The following is a 17,478-nucleotide window of genomic DNA, read 5'->3' as shown; positions in this document are numbered from 1 at the left end:
TAGAGTGCCGCCTGTGAGTGAAAGGGGGAAGCGATGGCTGACAGCTGTACCCGAAACACGTAATTAGTAAGTCACGTCCAAAAAACCGCAATGCGACTTGGATGTAACGTGCAAAGCAACGCTTTATAGAAACGTAGTGAAATATACAGCACAGATATTTACTGTAAAAGTATGTTGTAGTCGAGTAAAAGTCGAAAGTATGCACGATTAAATCTACAAGTAAAGTACAGATACATGAAAAATGTACTAGTAACGAAGTACATCTACTACGTTTCATCCCACCACTGAATGTAGACAACAATTTTGGCATTAATACAGAAACGTTAAGAACAGTAACCCAACCAGAAGCGCTTTTTATAGACTATGGGTTGCATTATACTCAGCAGACAGCAGGTGGGGCCATCTTCTCTGAACGACATGGAAACACCAGAAGAAGAAGAGACAGCGTGACGCCAAACATCTGAGCAGAGACACTCACACGTGTTGTTTTTATGAGTTTGGGACAGTTGTGACTTTTCAGCACCGTAGTCCAGAATTAACAAACCAGGATAAAGATGGGGAAGAAGCTAAAAGTAGGAAAGACGAGGAAAGATAAATTCTACCATCTGGCGAAAGAAACAGGTACAGTAATGTTAGTAGAAAAAACCAGAGGCAGAGGGCTCATTGGTCGGTGTTAGCATTAGCTCTTGGTTAAGCTTTAGATTTTAGGAGATTTTATTGTTACATAAGGTTTGTTTTTTGTTGTCTTCAGGTTATCGGTCTCGGTCTTCCTTCAAACTCATCCAGTTGAACCGTAAGTTCCAGTTTCTGCAGAAAGCGAGGGCTCTGGTGGATTTGTGCGCTGCTCCTGGAGGATGGTGAGCAGCCTGACTACTTTTATCTCTAACATTACAATATCTTCAGACAGAGTGTGCAACATGACTGAGCTGTCTGAATAAAGGAAAGATAGTTATCTGCATTTAACTAACCAGAACGATCCCTGGCGTCGCAAAGATTTTGTGATTTAAGAGAGCAAAGTACAAAATTTAGGCATTTGAGTAGAATTTCTTTAGAGTTGAGTGTCAAAACAAATCATTTAAAAAAATAATCACAGGACCTTTCAATGATATTAAGATCATGTATGTAAAATGTAAGCTTGAAATGAAGACTGTTGGACTTTTGTACAGAAACCTTTCAAATAATGCCATAAATTTGCATTTGATAAAAATAAAGAATGCTGAATAATCTAATTATGATTGGAAATGTCCTTTCCAGGTTGCAGGTAGCATCAAAGTTTATGCCCGTTTCAAGTCTCATCATTGGTGAGTATAGTGTTGAAACACAGGTATTGAATTCAATTATCTGTGTGCTTGGTATGCCAACTAAAATTGTCTGTGTTCCTGTCAGGTGTCGATTTGGTCCCCATTAAGCCCATTCCCAACGTGGTGATGCTGCAAGAAGACATCACGACTGAGAAGTGCAGACAGGTGTGAATGCCGCTCAATTCTTTTTCTGCCAAACAAGGAGTTCACTTTAAAACCGTCCCACAGTGTTAGAGAGTGGAGTTTGTTTGCCTGAGATGTTTTCCGTTTTCCAATCAGGCTCTCCGTAAGGAGCTTCAAACTTGGAAAGCAGATGTGGTGTTAAACGACGGAGCCCCAAATGTGGGAACCAACTGGCAGCACGATGCCTTTTCCCAGGGTAAAATAAACAAAGACATTGATTAAATTGTTCATTTCTGCTTTTGAAGTAGATTTAAAAATCTCTCCTTTTCCTCCTCAGCTCACCTGACCCTCATGGCTCTGAAGCTGGCCTGTGAGTTTCTGACCAAAGGCGGCACTTTCATCACAAAGGTTTTCCGCTCCAAAGACTATCAGCCGCTGCTGTGGATCTTCCAGCAGTTCTTCAAGAAGGTGCAGGCCACTAAGCCTCAAGCATCCAGAAACGAGTCGGCAGAAATCTTTGTCGTCTGTCAAGGTAGGTGACAGCTAGAGATGTGACTGAAACGTGTGTTCTGATTTTAATATATTTAGTCATTTGAAAGTTTAGGACAGACCATGACAACCTTTTCAGGCATTCTGATGTAGTCTATAAATGTAGGAAATAAAAAAAAAAAACACCAGTCGATGGTTATCAGAAACATCTCGGAGGTTTTTTCAGTTAAGAAGAGAAACATTAATTATAAACGGTGTCCAGTGTTTTTCTCAGTTGAAAAACACATTTTTTTTGTTGATATCAGCAAAGTTAATTTTTGGTGCTTACCTGTAATTAAATTTCTTTTTACCCCGAGATAAAAAAAACAAAAAACAGTTTAAACACTGACATGCTAACATTAAATAATTTAAAATTCAAGGTGTCCTATTTTTCTATTTTTTTTTTTTGGATAACTGTGTATGTAATAGCATTTCTGCATATCTAAAACAAGCTCTTGTTGTGTTGAATAGGTTACGTCGCCCCAGACAAAATTGACAGTAAATTCTTTGACCCCAAGCACGCCTTCAAAGAGGTGGAGGTGCAGGTCAAAACTGTGAAGGAGCTCGTCGCTGTCAAGAAGCCAAAGGCAAGCACAATTCACCTCTTTATATCAGCTTCAGGCGTCTAAATATGTACATGGTACAATAAAAAAATGTATCCTGATCTTGATGACATGTTGCATTAGAAATGTACTGGGAAGCAAAGATCCCAGATATTTGACCTGCCATTGACCAAGCAGCTGTGTGCGTTGTAGGCGGAGGGATACACCGATGGTGATTTGACGCTGTACCACAGTTTTACAGTGACGGCTTTTCTAAAGGCCGAAAACCCTGTCGACTTTCTGGCAAAAGCCAGCGAGGTAAGATTGTTGCTATTAACTTCAACCTTTAAACAAACCTGTTCCTTTTTTTTTTAAATTCTTCTGTAGAAGAGTCATTTTAAACAAACATAGTTGAAATTTACTCATTGTTTGGCATGTTGCTTTTTTTTTTTAAATGAAATATCAAAACAGTTTTAAAAAGTTTGGTAAATGATCAATTACTAATTATTTCCCTTTCTGGTTAAAGGTAGAAGCATGCTATGTTTCCAGACATTTTTACTTTTCTAGTTTGCAAAACAATAGATACATAAAATTTAAGTTAGTCGATATTTAAAACTAATAAATTCTTATCTTTGATTTGCAACATTATAGTCTAAAGTTAAGATTATTCAGGTGCCCAAAAGACACTAAAAAGATAATAGCATGCCTGTCAGTGCCTTTTGATTTCTTGTCAGTGTTTTAAACAGCTGCTTGTTAAACAATTTTTGTTTGGATCCTGAAGTTTTAAACCCAGGTTGTTGTTGTTTTTTAATATGTAGATTTTTACTATCATATTGAAGATATTTATTTGGTGTCAAATCATCATGTCCAGATTGAACAAACCTTAAGTGTTTTAAATTATAAAACCAAGCTGCTCTATGTGACTCCACATGGTAAAGAAGTTTTCAAACAGCCTTTATGACCCTGTAAATCAAGTTAATTGTTCAGACATCTCTAATGTCCAGAATCTTAAGAGTTATCAGGAAAAACTAGAAAGCTCTTATTAATCTCTGCTATAGCATGAAATATCTATTTTAACTCTTTCTTCCGTTCTTTCAGATCAAATTTGACAATCCGCTCTTGGAATCTCACTCGGCCACCTCCAATGAAATAAAGGAGTGCTGTCAGGACATCAAAGTCCTGGGGCGCAAAGAACTCCGGTGGGTCATTTTATCTGGTCTTTTTTGAGTGATTTTCATTCAACTATTGAAGTTAAGATTAACACCTTTTAGTTATTTGAATATATATATATATATATATATATATATATAAAATAAACTTTAGAATAAATTTACCAGAAGAACATGAGTTTTTACTATTAAAGAATGGGACCAAACTAAAACACCTAAGTGTCTAAAATAACTCAGACCAAGACACAGCCAAGTTTCATCACATTAATATTACACATGCATACTTCTTCTATTAAAATACATAATGACATAATGCAGCTTAATTTTGCTCTGCTTTCGCATTGAAACATTTGATTTCAAGATGTCATTATTGTAAGTTTACATTGGTGTTGATTTTCCCTCCTCTGCATTCATAAAGTTTGTTGCTGAGTTGGAGAGCAAAACTGAGAAGATATCTAGCAAAGAAACTGAAGGAAGAGGCCAAGCAACTTGACCAGGAGATCAGGTAAACACATTTACACAAAGTGAAGTTTCAATGAAACGTCACAGGGGATATATAAACACTCTGCCTTGTTTGTAGTTTAAGTTCAGATGAGGAGGGCATCAACTCAGAAGATGAATCTGATGTAAAGAAGAAGAAGAAGGAAAAAGTGGATGAGAACAAGGAAAAAGAGGATGATGAGGAGGAAGATGAAATGGAGAGAAAACTGGCTGACCTAAAAGCTCAGGAAGTGGCTGAGCTCAAACGGTTGGTTTTTACGTTTCAGGTGCAGCTTAACCTCAGTTTATTTTTGCTTTATTTTTATGATGTGTGTATTTACCTTGAGCTTTGGTGCTTCATCAGGAAGAAGAGGAAGCTGCTGAAGGAGAAGAGGAAGCAGAGGGAGAGAGTGGAGCTGAAGATGGACCTGCCGGGTGTCTCCATCGCCGGCACCACCGACTCATCCTTGTTTTCCTTATCCTCTCTCAAGAAGCAGCAGGTTATGATCAAACATAATTAAGAACACTAATGAGCCTCTATCATTGTCAGCTCTTGTTCTCATTTCCACATTGAAGACGACATTGCTCATGTTCTTTATAGATGAATTAAAACCTTCTTTGACATTCTTCCTTCAGGTGCTGACTGATATCTCCAAAGGGGACATGGAGGCTGCGGGTGATCTGGGAGACGGAGACGATGACATCCACCTTTCAGACCAGGACGAAGATGTGGATGAGATTTCTCTGGCATCTGATTTGGATGAAGAGGACTTAGAAGAAGTGGAACAGAAACAAAAAGAGCTGGAAAAGAAAGCGCCAAAGAAGTAAGTGATGGTTTTATCTTTCAAGAAGATCTTACAGTGATCCCTCGGCTTTAACGGAGAAGCAACCAGAAACAAAGAAATGTCATATTTTCAGCTTCGATTTAGATTAATAAACAAGTAAAGTTACTTATTCTGCAAGAAAAACACTGAATGCAACAAAGTCTAATAAATTATTAGCCTAAAAATATAAAGAAAATGGATGTTTAAGCTCCTCACTCTTTGATTTCTAGAAAACTTCCCATCTTGTTGTGTAAATCTGTTTTGTCTTAACATTTTTTTTATGTGCTAACAGCCTTCAATAGAAATACCTTAAAGAAAAATCTGATTATGGTTGTTTAAAACAGAAAAGCAATTACTCCTGATGCTGAGACAAACATTTAATTCTTTTTTTATTATTTAGATTAATACAAAGTATTATGGAAAAATATGGAATACATACATATTAGAGTTTTCAAGCGTTTTAGTATGCAACACGAGCACTTAAAACTACAATAAACCACAGTGAAATGTGTAGGCAACTGTGACATTTGTTCTGAATTATATTTTCCTATTCTTAGTATTTATATCCCCAAAATGTTGTTTTATTTTATTTATTTATTTTTTGGAATCCATATTTAATTAGTAAACACGTGAAAGTAAATCTTGATGAAATCTTCACGATATGTTGTACGGCCCTAATTTTTTTTCTGCCATGTCTGAGACATGGTTTTAAAACATAGTTCAGTTTTGACAGAAAATCATCACCGTTCCTATTTTTATTACCCAGAGTGAAGTTCATGGAGGAAGCTGAGGAGGAAGAGGAGCAGGACGGTGGCTTGCTGGTGGAACTGGAAGGAAAAAATGAGAAGTTGGAGCGAGAAACAAACATGTGGTTCAGCAAGGTTAGTCCATGCATGCATTTTTTCCTAATTCAACTTCTGCAAGTATAAGTTGTATTTCACTTCATATCACATTCCTTTAATTGGATGTTTAAATCTGTTTCACACTCGGTTGGCATCTCTGTTTTCGTTCCTTCTTCAGGGCATCTTTTCAGAAATTGACCTGGAAGGTGATGCAGGGAATGAACTCAAACAGTCTGAGTGGCTCCAAAGCAAACAGTCAGGTAAACCATCGTCTCTTATCCTTCTTATCTCAGAAAAATGAAAAATGTTTGCAGATTTCTTTTGTTTTTGCTTTTTGGTCACATTTCACTGTGAAGATAGCTTGAGTTATTTCAGTCTTCAAACTGCCATTACATTTATTTGCTTTACTAACTTTAGCACCACTATTAACTTTTCAACTCAACTTGACTGCATTGTTTAGTCACCAATATTATCTCTGTAAACTACTCATTCGTGTTCAAAAACCTTTTTAAGTGGTGGAATTGATACAATTTTACTAATAGTGGGTCAAAATTTCTCTATTGATGTAAAACACTCATTACCAGTAATGGCTAAAAGCAGCTATTATATCGATTTTTTCACACGGGGCGAACATTAGTCTGAATTACAGCAGTTTGTGTTTACTATTAAAGTGAAACTGCTGTGACAATATCTGCAGAAAAAATTTTATCAGGTTACTATTTTACAGCTCTGTAAATCTGTTAAATCAGTTTTTTTTTCATTTTGTAGGGAAGGGGAGAAAGAGGAAAGCTGAAGAAGAGAGTGAAGATGAAGTAGAAGACAAGGAAGAAAAAGAGGAAGTTGCTCCTGCAGAGGTGGAAACTCCAAAACCGTCACAGGAAGCAGCAGAGGAAAGCGACTCGGACGACAGCAGCGATGATGAAAAGTAAAACTTGATTTTCTCTGACTGTGTTGCATTTCCTCCAAAATGCACAGAGTTAATGGAAGGAAATTTTAAGTTTAAATAGTTGAGCACTGCTGCCGCAGCCACAGTGCACTGATAAGCAAGTCTCACTTGTTTTGTTTCAGTGAGATTACAAAAATGAAGCAAGCCAGGGGATCCGGAGGGGCATCAGGAGGAGCTGAAGATGACAACTTCCAGGTCGTTCCTGTTGAAAGCATCAGTGAGTATTAAAGCCTCCATGAGAACAGAGAAATGTAAGTTTTGTGGGGGAAAGAGCAACATTTTATCAGGCTGGGATACAAGAAGTCAAATGCTGAAACCTTAGCTTTCTCCTACTGCAGAATTTGTTTAGTAGTTGTCGAACTTTGCATTAAAACTGTTTCCTTCGGTTTCCAGGTAAAAAAGCCCGTATCCTGGACGCAGAGGGTCTGGCACTCGGCTGTGAGATCGCTACATCCAAGAAGAGAGCCAGAGATCTGGTAGACCACTCCTTCCACAGGTAAATGTCTGCTTTTGGAAGTCATACTTCATAAATGTGCATACTTCCTCCCCTAGATAACACACAAAACTATTATTATTATTATTATTATTATTATTACTGTTTCTTGATACACTAGGCACAATATGAACCACACTGTTGGGTTGGATGAATTTGCATATTTTGAGTCCGTACAGAGGGGCTGATGGTTTGTGCTTTGCAGGTTTGCCAACTCTGACGAGCCATGGGAAGTACCGGAGTGGTTCCTGGATGATGAACGCAAACACAGGAAACGGCCAGTGCCTGTTACCAAGGAGATGGTGGAGGAATACAAACAGAAATGGAAAGAGATCAATGCCCGGCCAATCAAACGGGTGGCTGAAGCGAAGGCCAGGAAGAAGAGAAGGGTAAGAGAAAAATTCTGTGAAACTTGGTCAGATTGAAGATATACAGGAAGATTGACATCATTGTAATTTAGAGAATGGACAGAGATTAAGTCCAGTTTCTGTTGGATTCCTCTAGATGCTGAAGAAGATGGAGCAAGCCAAGAAGAAGGCCGAGGCTGTCGTCAACACTGCTGACATTTCTGAAAGAGAGAAGATGGCTCAGCTGAAGAGGTTTGTTTTGACAACTGTGAGACTGGAGCTGCAGTCGTTTACTGGTTGATGCTAACTTAAAAAAAAAAAAAAAAAAAAAATATATATATATATATATATATATATATACACTAATCAAGTTTCTTTTTCTTCATTCTGTCAGTATCTACAAAAAAGCAGGCGTGAAAAAGGAAAAAAGAGAAGTAACGTACTTGGTAGCCAAAAAAGGTGTTGGCAAGAAGGTGAGTCGGCCTCGTGGAGTGAAGGGACTCTTCAAAGTGGTGGATGGACGCATGAAGAAGGACATGCGGGGGGTGCAGAGAAAAGAACAGCGAGGAAAAGGAAAAGGAAAAGGACGACAGCCTAAGGGTGGTAAAGGGAAGAGAGGAAAATAAATCTGAACTTTCTCCTTCTCTTTTACACATACACATCAAGCTTCTTTGTGATGAACACATGAACTGGAGTTTATTTTTAAATACTGTTTTCAGGTAAATATGACTGAAAGAGTATTTAAGCCAGAACTTTGGACCTGTTGTGGTGGTGTTTATGCTGATATTACTATTACATCTTTTTTAAAGATGCTGTTCCTCCCAGCAGATGAACTGCAGTTCATCCTAACTACAGTAAATGGATTCATAATGTTTTGTAAATATTTACAATTTGACAATAAATGTTTTGCTCAGACTAGTTGGTAAGTGCTTGTTTTTATTTTCATGTTTTGCTTTATATTTGGTTTAGGTCCGAGGTCTTTAAAGGTTTGGAAAACTATGACGTTTGTGATGCTGTGAAAACAACAATCACTAACAGAATTCTTCATTTTTTACTTTTTTGTCACATTATAATGTTTCATTATAACATTACAATGTTTCAAATCATTGAACAAACTTTAATGCAAGGTAGATAATCAAATTAAATACAAAATACAGTTTTCAAATTATTATTAAACTATTTTTTGTTATAAAAGTTGCAGGTAGTCACCACAGGTGGTGATTACATACATTTGTGTTCGATGATATATGATGATGGATATTTATATTCAGCCTCTTGACCGTAATCTTTTGTAATAGTGAAGTGGGTAACAGTCGACATGTTTATCTGCGCATGTACGTAGGTTATTACGGTAGGCGCCAAAAAAACATGGCAATGTTTTCTTGTTCTCCGACCAGAAATTATAAGTACTCATTTTATTACATAGTAAGCAAATTATTATTGAGTTATAATATTGCTAATAACATGATTTACTGTGACTACAGGTAGATTAATTAAATTATAACTTAAATTAAAGATCTTAATTTAAATTAAATTGAAATTCTTTTTTTTTTTTTTTTTTAATGGGGGGTCCTAATTTTATTTTACTTCCTTAGAGGATTATGCTAAACTTTCTTCATAGTTATGATTCGACTTATACAACCTCTGGATCTTGTCTAAATATTTGCATAATTTTATGATGTAATTTATTTAAGCTAATTCAATTCTGCTCATATATTATCTATTTGACATTAGCACCACAGGCACAAAGTTGTTTACAACAAACCTGAACAGGAGATACAATGATGTCTTTTAAGTTTTTGTACTTTCTGAAACTAGCGCAAAGCTCACTTTTCAGTTATCTGGAGAAAATGAAATGCATCTGCTTAAATGTTTTTATTTTATTGTATTAATTTGGAAAAATAACAGTAAAATATACTGTAAACAAATATTTGCCTTTTTTAAAAAAAAATCTTATCACTTATTTTGAGCATTTTATATCTTAAAGAGTCATACAAACCAGTGAAGTATTTGGGAGTCTTTATCGTAAATTATGTTGAGCGAGAGCATTTAAAAGAAGGCGGAGCGCATAGGACTCTATATCGGACAGCTCCTCCTCATAAACTTAGCAGCCCATTTACGTAGTACACCGGGCATGTCGACAGTAATACCTTAGTCGCCATTAAATCTCGATATTTCACTGTGAGTTTTTACGGTTCGTCTCTCCTCGCCATATTCCTTGGACACCGCTCTGTTTTTTTTCCGATAAATAAGTTCGTCGAGCGTGCTGTCACTTTCGGTTGATACTTAGGTTTAGGTTAGAGGTGCTGTGAAGTCCGCCACTTATCATCATCCGTTTTATTTTAGTTTGGCTGAAAGTCTTGTATTGTGAAAACTGGAATTTGGCATTATCAACCAGCTTTTATTGCTGCTGTTGTTCCCAGGCGTGTACAGATGGACGACGAGTGGCTAGACCCTTATGACATGCTCAACTATGATGCAGTTGCCAAAACAATGCGAAAGACGATAAAGGTTCGTTTATATCTATTTTTTATGCAGACATTTTTATTTAAAAATGAGTCCTAGCGTTCATTTTCTCTGTATTCAGACTGAGCCACACTGGAGATCCACTAGTCAACATGTGGAGGATCTGCAGAGGCAGGTTAGTGCTTCAACAACGGCGCTTGCAGAAACACCGTTTTTAAAAATGCTCAAAATAATTATAATTGTGATTTGAAATATATTGTGGTATACACACACTCACACGCACATCATCAACATTAAAATGTTTGACATCAGAAATGTTTGACGGCTGCATGGTGTGGCAGGTGGTGTAACTTTCCTTGCATCATAAAAGTCCCGAGTTATACTAATTTTGGCTTGAGGTCTTAGTGCGTGGATAATTAAAATGTTTTTTGCAGTAGTTGCCTTTATTCATCAATCAAATGTGGGACAGCATAATCGGGATATATATCTGGTGCACTTGCTCTAACCTAACACATGGAATTAGCACATTTATTTGAGAAGAATAGTGAATAAACATTAAGAGAAAGGGAAACCGGTGAGGAATAACTTGAGGAAGTTATGTCCCACATTTTGACTGTCACATGGAGCACTGCTCAGTCCATCACCTGGAAGCAGAAGAGCAAGGATGTTTTTCCTTAGAAGGGACACGGAAGCTAATAAGAGATGAAGGTGAGATGGGTAAAACAAAAATAAATGAGCAATCCTGCTTTCACATTTTTATTTTGCATAAAAAGAAGTGGAAACTGTAAGTGAATTTATGGATTACTAAAAGAACTACACATAAAACATTGTTTAAAATGTATTTGAAGACACCACTTTGAAATCCAACTTTAACTAAAGTTGTTGACATCTGTCTCTTTCATGCCTTAAAGAATAAATGTTCCCCATCTCGTTTACCTGCTATTGCCGCCCTCTTTTTCCAGATCGGGATGCTTGTTTTGAGTCTGTTAGCCATCATCTGCAACCAGAAGTTTTCTGGTCCTCTAATCTTCTGGCCCTTGAAATTCATCAGGGTGCTGATTTTTTACTTCCTTGTCAGTATTCCTTGGAGTTGGTTCTGTCTGTACCAGGTAAACCAGAGCACCTTTGCTTCTCTAGCTTTGTGTTTAGCTGTCATCCAGTGTTCAACCGTCAAATGCTTTCAATGTTTGCTCAGGTTGCCTTCATTGAGCATCAAAACATCATCAGAGAAACAGTAAACCTCAATAAAGAATGTAAAGGAATAGAAGAAATGGATTGGACCGATGGTTTGAAAGGTAGGATAACACTTATGAATGCATAGCAATGCAAACTAATGAAGTTATACTGATTTGTTATCTTCACTTGTTTGAAAGATTATTGAGTGATATAGAGTTTCTATATCTTTGAATCCGTCCTCTCTGTGATTCACCCTGTAAAAGGTAAACCAGGTGGTTCACAGCTGAATTACAGCAAACCCTGAAAATGTTTTTATATTACCGTAAATGTTGTATCTTCCAATTCTTTGGTGGGAGGAGATTTTGTGACATAAGTCAGGTTTGAAAGGGAAACCCGTTTTTGATTACATAGTATTTAAATGTTGTAGATGATGTGATTTAAAGTTGTCTAAGCTCGTTTTTGGTCAGGCTAATTAAACTATTTTCATGCTAATCTGCAGAGTGGTTCAGGTCCACCAGGCCTGTCCATGACGACCCCTGTAAAGATTACTATGCTTTTTTTAGAATCAATCCCCTCCTTCTTGTACGTCCAATCAAGGTGGGTCACATGGTGTATGTGTTTGTGTGTCTGTTCTGTACAAAAACAGTAAAAAAAACAGCAGCTATGACTTTGTCCTGCTAGTTCCCAGTTTTGGAATAGTTCTGTCTCTAATTGGATAGTTCTAATTATTTGTTCTTAACATTATTTTCTGTTTAGGTAGTATCATTTACATTCAGGATTTTAATGAAAGACCCACTAAGACACTTTGGGGAGGGGTTAAGTGAGCTTCATCGAGCAATCCTAAACCATCTGCCAGTTACCCTTCAGTTTCTAGTCTTCATGATCATCATGCTCGTCATTTCGGTAATGAGAAGCCAAGGTTTCATGAACCCTGGATATATGATCACTTTACTGACATTTGTGTTTTATTGATACACAGTGGTTCCTGAAAGAGAGTGTAGAGCCTGGCCCGCAGCACTACACCAAGACACCAGTGAATAAGCTGCAAGATCTTCCTTCAGGAGTGAAGGATGGTGATCGGATGTCTGCGTCTGACCAGGGTTCTGACCAAGCTGCTGATAAAAGTCTTGTCGATAACATGGGAAGTAGCATCGCTGCAGAGACATTGGGCTTTGTCGAACCTAAACTTAGAAAAACTGAGAACAAAGAAAATGTTGAGGCGATGGAGAATCCCTCTGTTAGTTCAAGGCTCACAAGCCAGCAGGAAAGACGTGAGAAGTCTGCTGCCGACACTGATGAACCAGCCAGCTTGTGCCCAGTCAACGTGACTCCTTCACAGGCTGATCTGGAGGTGGGTTCTTTTGAAAATGTATAAAACCATGTCAAATAACATGTTTTAAAACTGTGACAGTTGTTTGAATACAACATAGATAATGAATGCCGACCATATTTATATAATACATCATAATAATAGAACATAAATATTATGCACTAATTATATTTATTTATATATTCACGTTGTCTAAAAGAAGAAAACAAGCTTAATAAGGATGTGTTTATTTATGTTTCAAACTTGTTCAAACTTGACGAGCCAATTGTAATAATAATGTGCCGTTGAGAAAATAATTCTCATAAATGATCTTGTTTTCTTTTATAAATTTAACATAAGGTGCTTTTTGTTTTTTTTTTATTATAAATTTGGAGTTGTTTTATTGTAATCAATTGTAAAACCATTTCTGCAGGACAAAGAAGACTTCATGGAAGACGACGCGTCCTCCATGCCTCTAAGGCCGTCTTTTAAGCTGCTACCGACTTCTATTGAGGAGACAAGTCCAAAGTTAGTGGATTAGACTTCAAAGCAAAGTTTGTTGTTCAGAAGTTATCTGCATTTAACGGCTTGACTCATATTTGGATTGTAGAATCGTCTCGAGAACAGTAAAATGTCTTCTCTGTGATAAGCTGAATGTAGGCGCAACAAGACACTTTGCTCCTTTATCAGGAGTGTTTTATTTTTCTTTAGATACAAAGGGAAATGTTCCCTGATGCACAAGACTTAATATTACCACTGTGATTAATACTAGTTGTATTACATTTGCAAGAAAAGGCTGTTGAAGAAACATGCGAGCAATAAGCAAAAAATGTTTAAATAAGACAAAATAAATTAATCGTTTAGTATTTTTATTTTTAAAAGAAAATAATGTATTTTTTTGTTATGAACACTTGGTAGCCATTTATTGTAATTGCACAATTCATACATTCAGAAACTCCTTTAAGGTAAACAATGAGCACTATATGGAGAGTTAGAAAGTTATAAATGTTACTTTATAAAGATAAAAAAAAATACTTTTTGCTGAGTATTCAAAGAAATGTTAATCAGTGACTCAACTCCATTTCATGTTTTAGTGTTGTTTGTTGGTTCACTGTGATTTTGTTTTCGGTAAGAAGTAGATATTTCTACAATCGGATGGAAATATTTTTCTCGATGTGAAAAATTACTTTGAATGTGTATTTTTGTCTGTATTAAAACAACCAGAATTAATGTGTCTATGTTACCTAGAAGTTTGTTTTGCTGTTCATCATCAGGTAAATTTAAAAAATTGGTGAGGCTTTGCAGCTGTGGTTGACAGACGTTTTATTACAGTGTATGCAGTGCAATTTGGTCTTCTGCTGAAATAGACCTGAAATGGGAGATTCTGCATTATTGCAGCCCATGTAATACTAACGTGCAATTTTGAGGGTTTTGTTAATTAACTGGAGTTTAATATTTTATGCTTTTACCTCAGCAAAGTGTTGCCATGTATAGAAATTGTGTAAAATAAAAAACTGGATTTCATAATTTGGTTCAAGCTTCTCATTCTTTATTGGAATATATCCTTTTTGAGTGTCACTCTACATCAAACACAATGAGCTCAGTACTTGAGCAGGAGGAGCAATTTTATTGCTCTTCTGTTATTTTTCCTGTTTCTAAACCTTATTGTATATGACTTTTAAGACACCACCAACTTAAACTACTTTTAATTATGTGTTTAAATTACGCTGTAGACTTACATGAGGCTTATCTCTTACTTGGACCTGTTCAGTATATAAAAAGGGGAGATGGAGGGATGATCTTAATGGTTTAAATTGAGGTTGAGTTGTTTGGGGCTCTTCCAATTCTTCTTTGTGTTACTATTTCTTGAGAAATAATCTAATTCAGTCAAATTCAAGGTTGATGTTTTAAAAATCTAAATCTTTAGTTTCAGATAATGAAAATGAAGGTGAAGTTAATCTGATATCGCTAAAAGGCATTTACTTCCTTGTAGTTTTAGATGTACTCTAAGAACCCTAATTGCATAAACTATATAACCAATTCAAAGCCTTTTAATGGTTTGGCTATTGACTGAATATTTTAAAAACACATTTGAGAAGGCAATCAGTGGTTTCTTATTTCCACTTTATTTTGAGAGACATCAGTTTTAAATATTTGTTTTATGACAAACTGCATTTCCCATAATCCCTTAAGCTGCTTCCGGTTTTTTTAACGTAGCCGAAACCGGATCTTTCCTGGAAAAAAATATTTCTGAATTACATCTCTCCGTCCAGTTGATGGCGGTAATACACCAAGTTTGTAAACCGCCAGTAAACGCTATAGAAGAAAAAGATCTTTCCTGGATCCTCTGTTACTTCGTGTTGTTGTGCGGTTGGAAGCGTTTATGTGGCGGTAACTTTTACTTTCGGTAACGCCGTAATGTTTTAAATGAAGCCATGAACAAAAACTGGTGTCTCGATAGGCTCTTTGTCGCTGTAGCTGTATCCTCTCGACATAATTGCTTTAGTTCGTCTTGAGGTGGGCTGGAGCTGCTGTTTAGTTGGTCCTCTGTACAAAATGCTGTTCTTACTGCTGCTGTGCTACCTGTCACTGTCTGCTCGGGGTCAGGAAGCAGACGACGACTGGCTGGATCCTTACGACATGCTCAACTACGATTCTAGCACCAAAACGATGAAGAAACCTCCCGAGGTTGGTTAATACACAAACTCGTTGAGTGGCATGAAAAATACGGTGATGTCTCTGGTTCTGGTGCCGTATTCAGCCTGTGGGTGTGTTACTTCCCAGCCAACAACCTTTACCAACGTGGTCACCAAAAGAAGAGAGTACGTCCAGGACCAGACCCAGGCTGAGCTGACGACCTGTAATCAGCAGAAGGAGGATCTGCAGAGACAAGTTAGTGCTCACCAAAGTTAGAGACTTAAACGTAAAATGTTCACTGTCCTTCAGCCTCACAGCAGCAGACACTAAAGATGGCAGCTATGTATGCTGGATTCAGAAACGTGTAAAGAAGCATAATATAAAGACTTACTAAACGAGTTTTCATGTATTTTTTTTGAAAGAATGAATGAAAATAGTAAACCATTTTATTTTGTAAACAGTAACCGTAGCATTGTTGCCTTGCAAGAAGTTTCCTGGGATTGAATCCCGATTTTGTGTGTAGAGTTGACATTATTCTTCCTGTGTATGTGTGGTTTCTCTCTGGGTACTCTAGCTTCCTCACACAGTCCAAAAACATTAGTGTTAGTATGAATGTACAGAAAGTCATCTGGATTGTTTTACTTTGCTTTAGATTGAGGACCAGACGAAGGAGATGGCACGCATGTCACAACAGCCTACCTGCAGCCCAGTGTTCAAGCGGTTCCTCAGCAGGCTGTTGAAGGAAATACAAAGACTTGGTGTGGTGGGTCCTGATTTAATACAAGCCATTATAAATCATTATTATGGTGCCCGTTATAACTGGATTCACTATGAAGCACAGTAGCTTTTGGTGTTTTTTTTATATGAATGAACCCAAAAAGCTTATTAAGACACTAAACAAAACAAAAACAATCAATTTTCTGTCTATTTTTTTTAATCTCATCAGCCAACTGACTCGTCGGATGTCTTCTATGATGCCAAAATCAAGCTGTCCAAACAAGCCATGACTGAAATTGAGTCACTTCTGGACGGCGAGGATCGATGGAGAACGGGAGCTCTGGACAATGCAGTCAGTCAGATTTTGGTGGACTTTAAACAACATGATTATGAGGGTTGGAAGTGGCGTTTTGAAGATTCCTTCGGTGTGGAGCTGGATACAGTATTAAAGGTATTGATTTTCTTTTGCATGTATAGTATTTTTAGTAGGTTACAGGTCAGCTGGCCTTGTGTATCTCGTAAGTAAGTCAAAGGTCAAGCCTGCAGTCAGATTTTTTTTTTTTTACCTTTCTTAAACATTAACCAGCAATAAAAGTACAGTTCTATACTGTAACTGAGGTTTTAACCAGGTGTAGCGTTAAATAATAATAATAACTAGACTGACTAAAACCTTCTAAGTATCTTTTATAAGCTTTAGGTGTTAAGTTATTTATGTTAACTCTCATTTCTTTTCCCTGTTTTGCAGATCATGATACTTGTTCTCATTATATCAACCATAATATGCACCCAGCTGTGGTCAGCCGTCTCCTGGTTGGTCCAGTTCAGGAGGATGTTTGCCGTTTCCTTCTTTGTCAGTATAATCTGGAACTGGTTCTATCTGTACCAGGTGAAAACGAGCTCTTCCAGGTGTTTTGCTGTTTTATTTCGCTGCCATGCAGAGCTTAGGAATAATGTGCTTTTCTTGCTTAATCAGACTGCTTTCGCTAAGCACCAGAACGACATAGTACAGATGGAAAACTTTAATGAAAAATGCACCGGCGTGAAGAAAATTAACTGGAGGGATAATCTAAAAGGTAAGCCGTCGAGCATAATCACACATATTCGATGAAAGCCGGATCAGTTGGTTCAACTTAATATTTGCCCAATTCAGTAAAAGAAATGCTCTTTTAACTGTTGCATGAATTATTTATTTTATTACTCTCCAGAGTGGTTCAGAACCACCTGGACTCTGCAAGATGACCCCTGCAAAAAATACTATGAAGTCCTCATGGTTAACCCCCTCCTGCTGGTGCCTCCAACCAAGGTAGGCATTATTGTTGATGGATGTGTTAATGTTTGTTGAGGGGGTAAACGGACCTGTTATAACGCTTGAAGCATCTGCCTAGTATTATGTAAAAGCTTAATCATGCTGCCAGGTTATTCACATTAGCATAATCATGACACGAAAACTAGGACCTGTGCAGCAGGTCTTTACATGAATCGTGCTGTTGAAACGTATTCCTTCCCTGACAGATTTCTTTTTTTTTTTTTTTTTTTTCTTCCCTTAAATTTTTTATATCACCCTAAAAACTTAATACC

At 37.1% G+C, this 17,478-nt stretch overlaps 3 protein-coding genes across 5 annotated transcripts in view; all 3 read left to right on the top strand.

The window, feature by feature from the left end:
• Window positions 1-428: 428 nt before the first annotated feature.
• On the top strand, window positions 429-8,511 carry ftsj3 (FtsJ RNA 2'-O-methyltransferase 3). Its single transcript, XM_015052704.1, has 21 exons — window positions 429-621; window positions 752-857; window positions 1,255-1,301; window positions 1,387-1,466; window positions 1,581-1,680; window positions 1,762-1,956; window positions 2,424-2,539; window positions 2,708-2,812; window positions 3,593-3,693; window positions 4,082-4,168; window positions 4,244-4,411; window positions 4,508-4,643; window positions 4,780-4,967; window positions 5,734-5,848; window positions 5,988-6,069; window positions 6,578-6,734; window positions 6,878-6,972; window positions 7,149-7,251; window positions 7,454-7,637; window positions 7,753-7,847; window positions 7,990-8,511. The coding sequence occupies exons 1-21, from the start codon at window positions 555-557 to the stop codon at window positions 8,219-8,221; spliced, it is 2,559 nt and encodes an 852-aa protein (XP_014908190.1). The 5' UTR covers window positions 429-554; the 3' UTR covers window positions 8,222-8,511.
• A 1,172-nt stretch (window positions 8,512-9,683) lies between these two features.
• Window positions 9,684-14,081, top strand: LOC106959871 (uncharacterized). Of its 2 annotated transcripts, XM_015052698.1 has the most exons (9): window positions 9,684-9,776; window positions 10,019-10,106; window positions 10,183-10,236; window positions 11,024-11,170; window positions 11,257-11,356; window positions 11,737-11,834; window positions 11,994-12,140; window positions 12,217-12,588; window positions 12,980-14,080. In XM_015052698.1, exons 2-9 carry the CDS (start codon window positions 10,029-10,031, stop codon window positions 13,085-13,087), a joined length of 1,104 nt encoding a protein of 367 aa, XP_014908184.1. In that variant the 5' UTR covers window positions 9,684-9,776; window positions 10,019-10,028; the 3' UTR covers window positions 13,088-14,080. The 2 variants fall into 2 exon arrangements, with proteins under 2 accessions (XP_014908184.1, XP_014908185.1); XM_015052699.1 differs by having other exon boundaries at window positions 9,700-10,106; window positions 12,980-14,081.
• Window positions 14,082-14,750: 669 nt separating this feature from the next.
• Window positions 14,751-17,478, top strand: part of LOC106959869 (chloride channel CLIC-like protein 1) — a 9,807-nt gene continuing 7,079 nt past the window's right edge. Inside the window, exons 1-8 of one of the 2 annotated variants that reach the window (XM_015052697.1) lie at window positions 14,751-15,063; window positions 15,154-15,234; window positions 15,331-15,438; window positions 15,836-15,946; window positions 16,130-16,351; window positions 16,646-16,786; window positions 16,874-16,973; window positions 17,106-17,203. In XM_015052697.1, the coding sequence (XP_014908183.1) occupies window positions 15,187-15,234; window positions 15,331-15,438; window positions 15,836-15,946; window positions 16,130-16,351; window positions 16,646-16,786; window positions 16,874-16,973; window positions 17,106-17,203 (828 nt within the window). In that variant the 5' untranslated portion in view covers window positions 14,751-15,063; window positions 15,154-15,186. Of the gene's footprint in view, window positions 15,235-15,330; window positions 15,439-15,835; window positions 15,947-16,129; window positions 16,352-16,645; window positions 16,787-16,873; window positions 16,974-17,105; window positions 17,204-17,478 lie in introns of both variants that reach the window. The other variant, XM_015052696.1, reaches the window with a different exon arrangement.

This window comes from Poecilia latipinna, unplaced genomic scaffold, assembly GCF_001443285.1.
Source record: "Poecilia latipinna isolate Pla-1442-1.1 unplaced genomic scaffold, P_latipinna-1.0 Scaffold1126, whole genome shotgun sequence".
Lineage (NCBI taxonomy): Eukaryota > Metazoa > Chordata > Actinopteri > Cyprinodontiformes > Poeciliidae > Poecilia > Poecilia latipinna.
The sequence above is the reverse complement of the archived record's forward strand: the minus strand, read 5'-3'. Positions and strand labels throughout refer to the sequence as shown.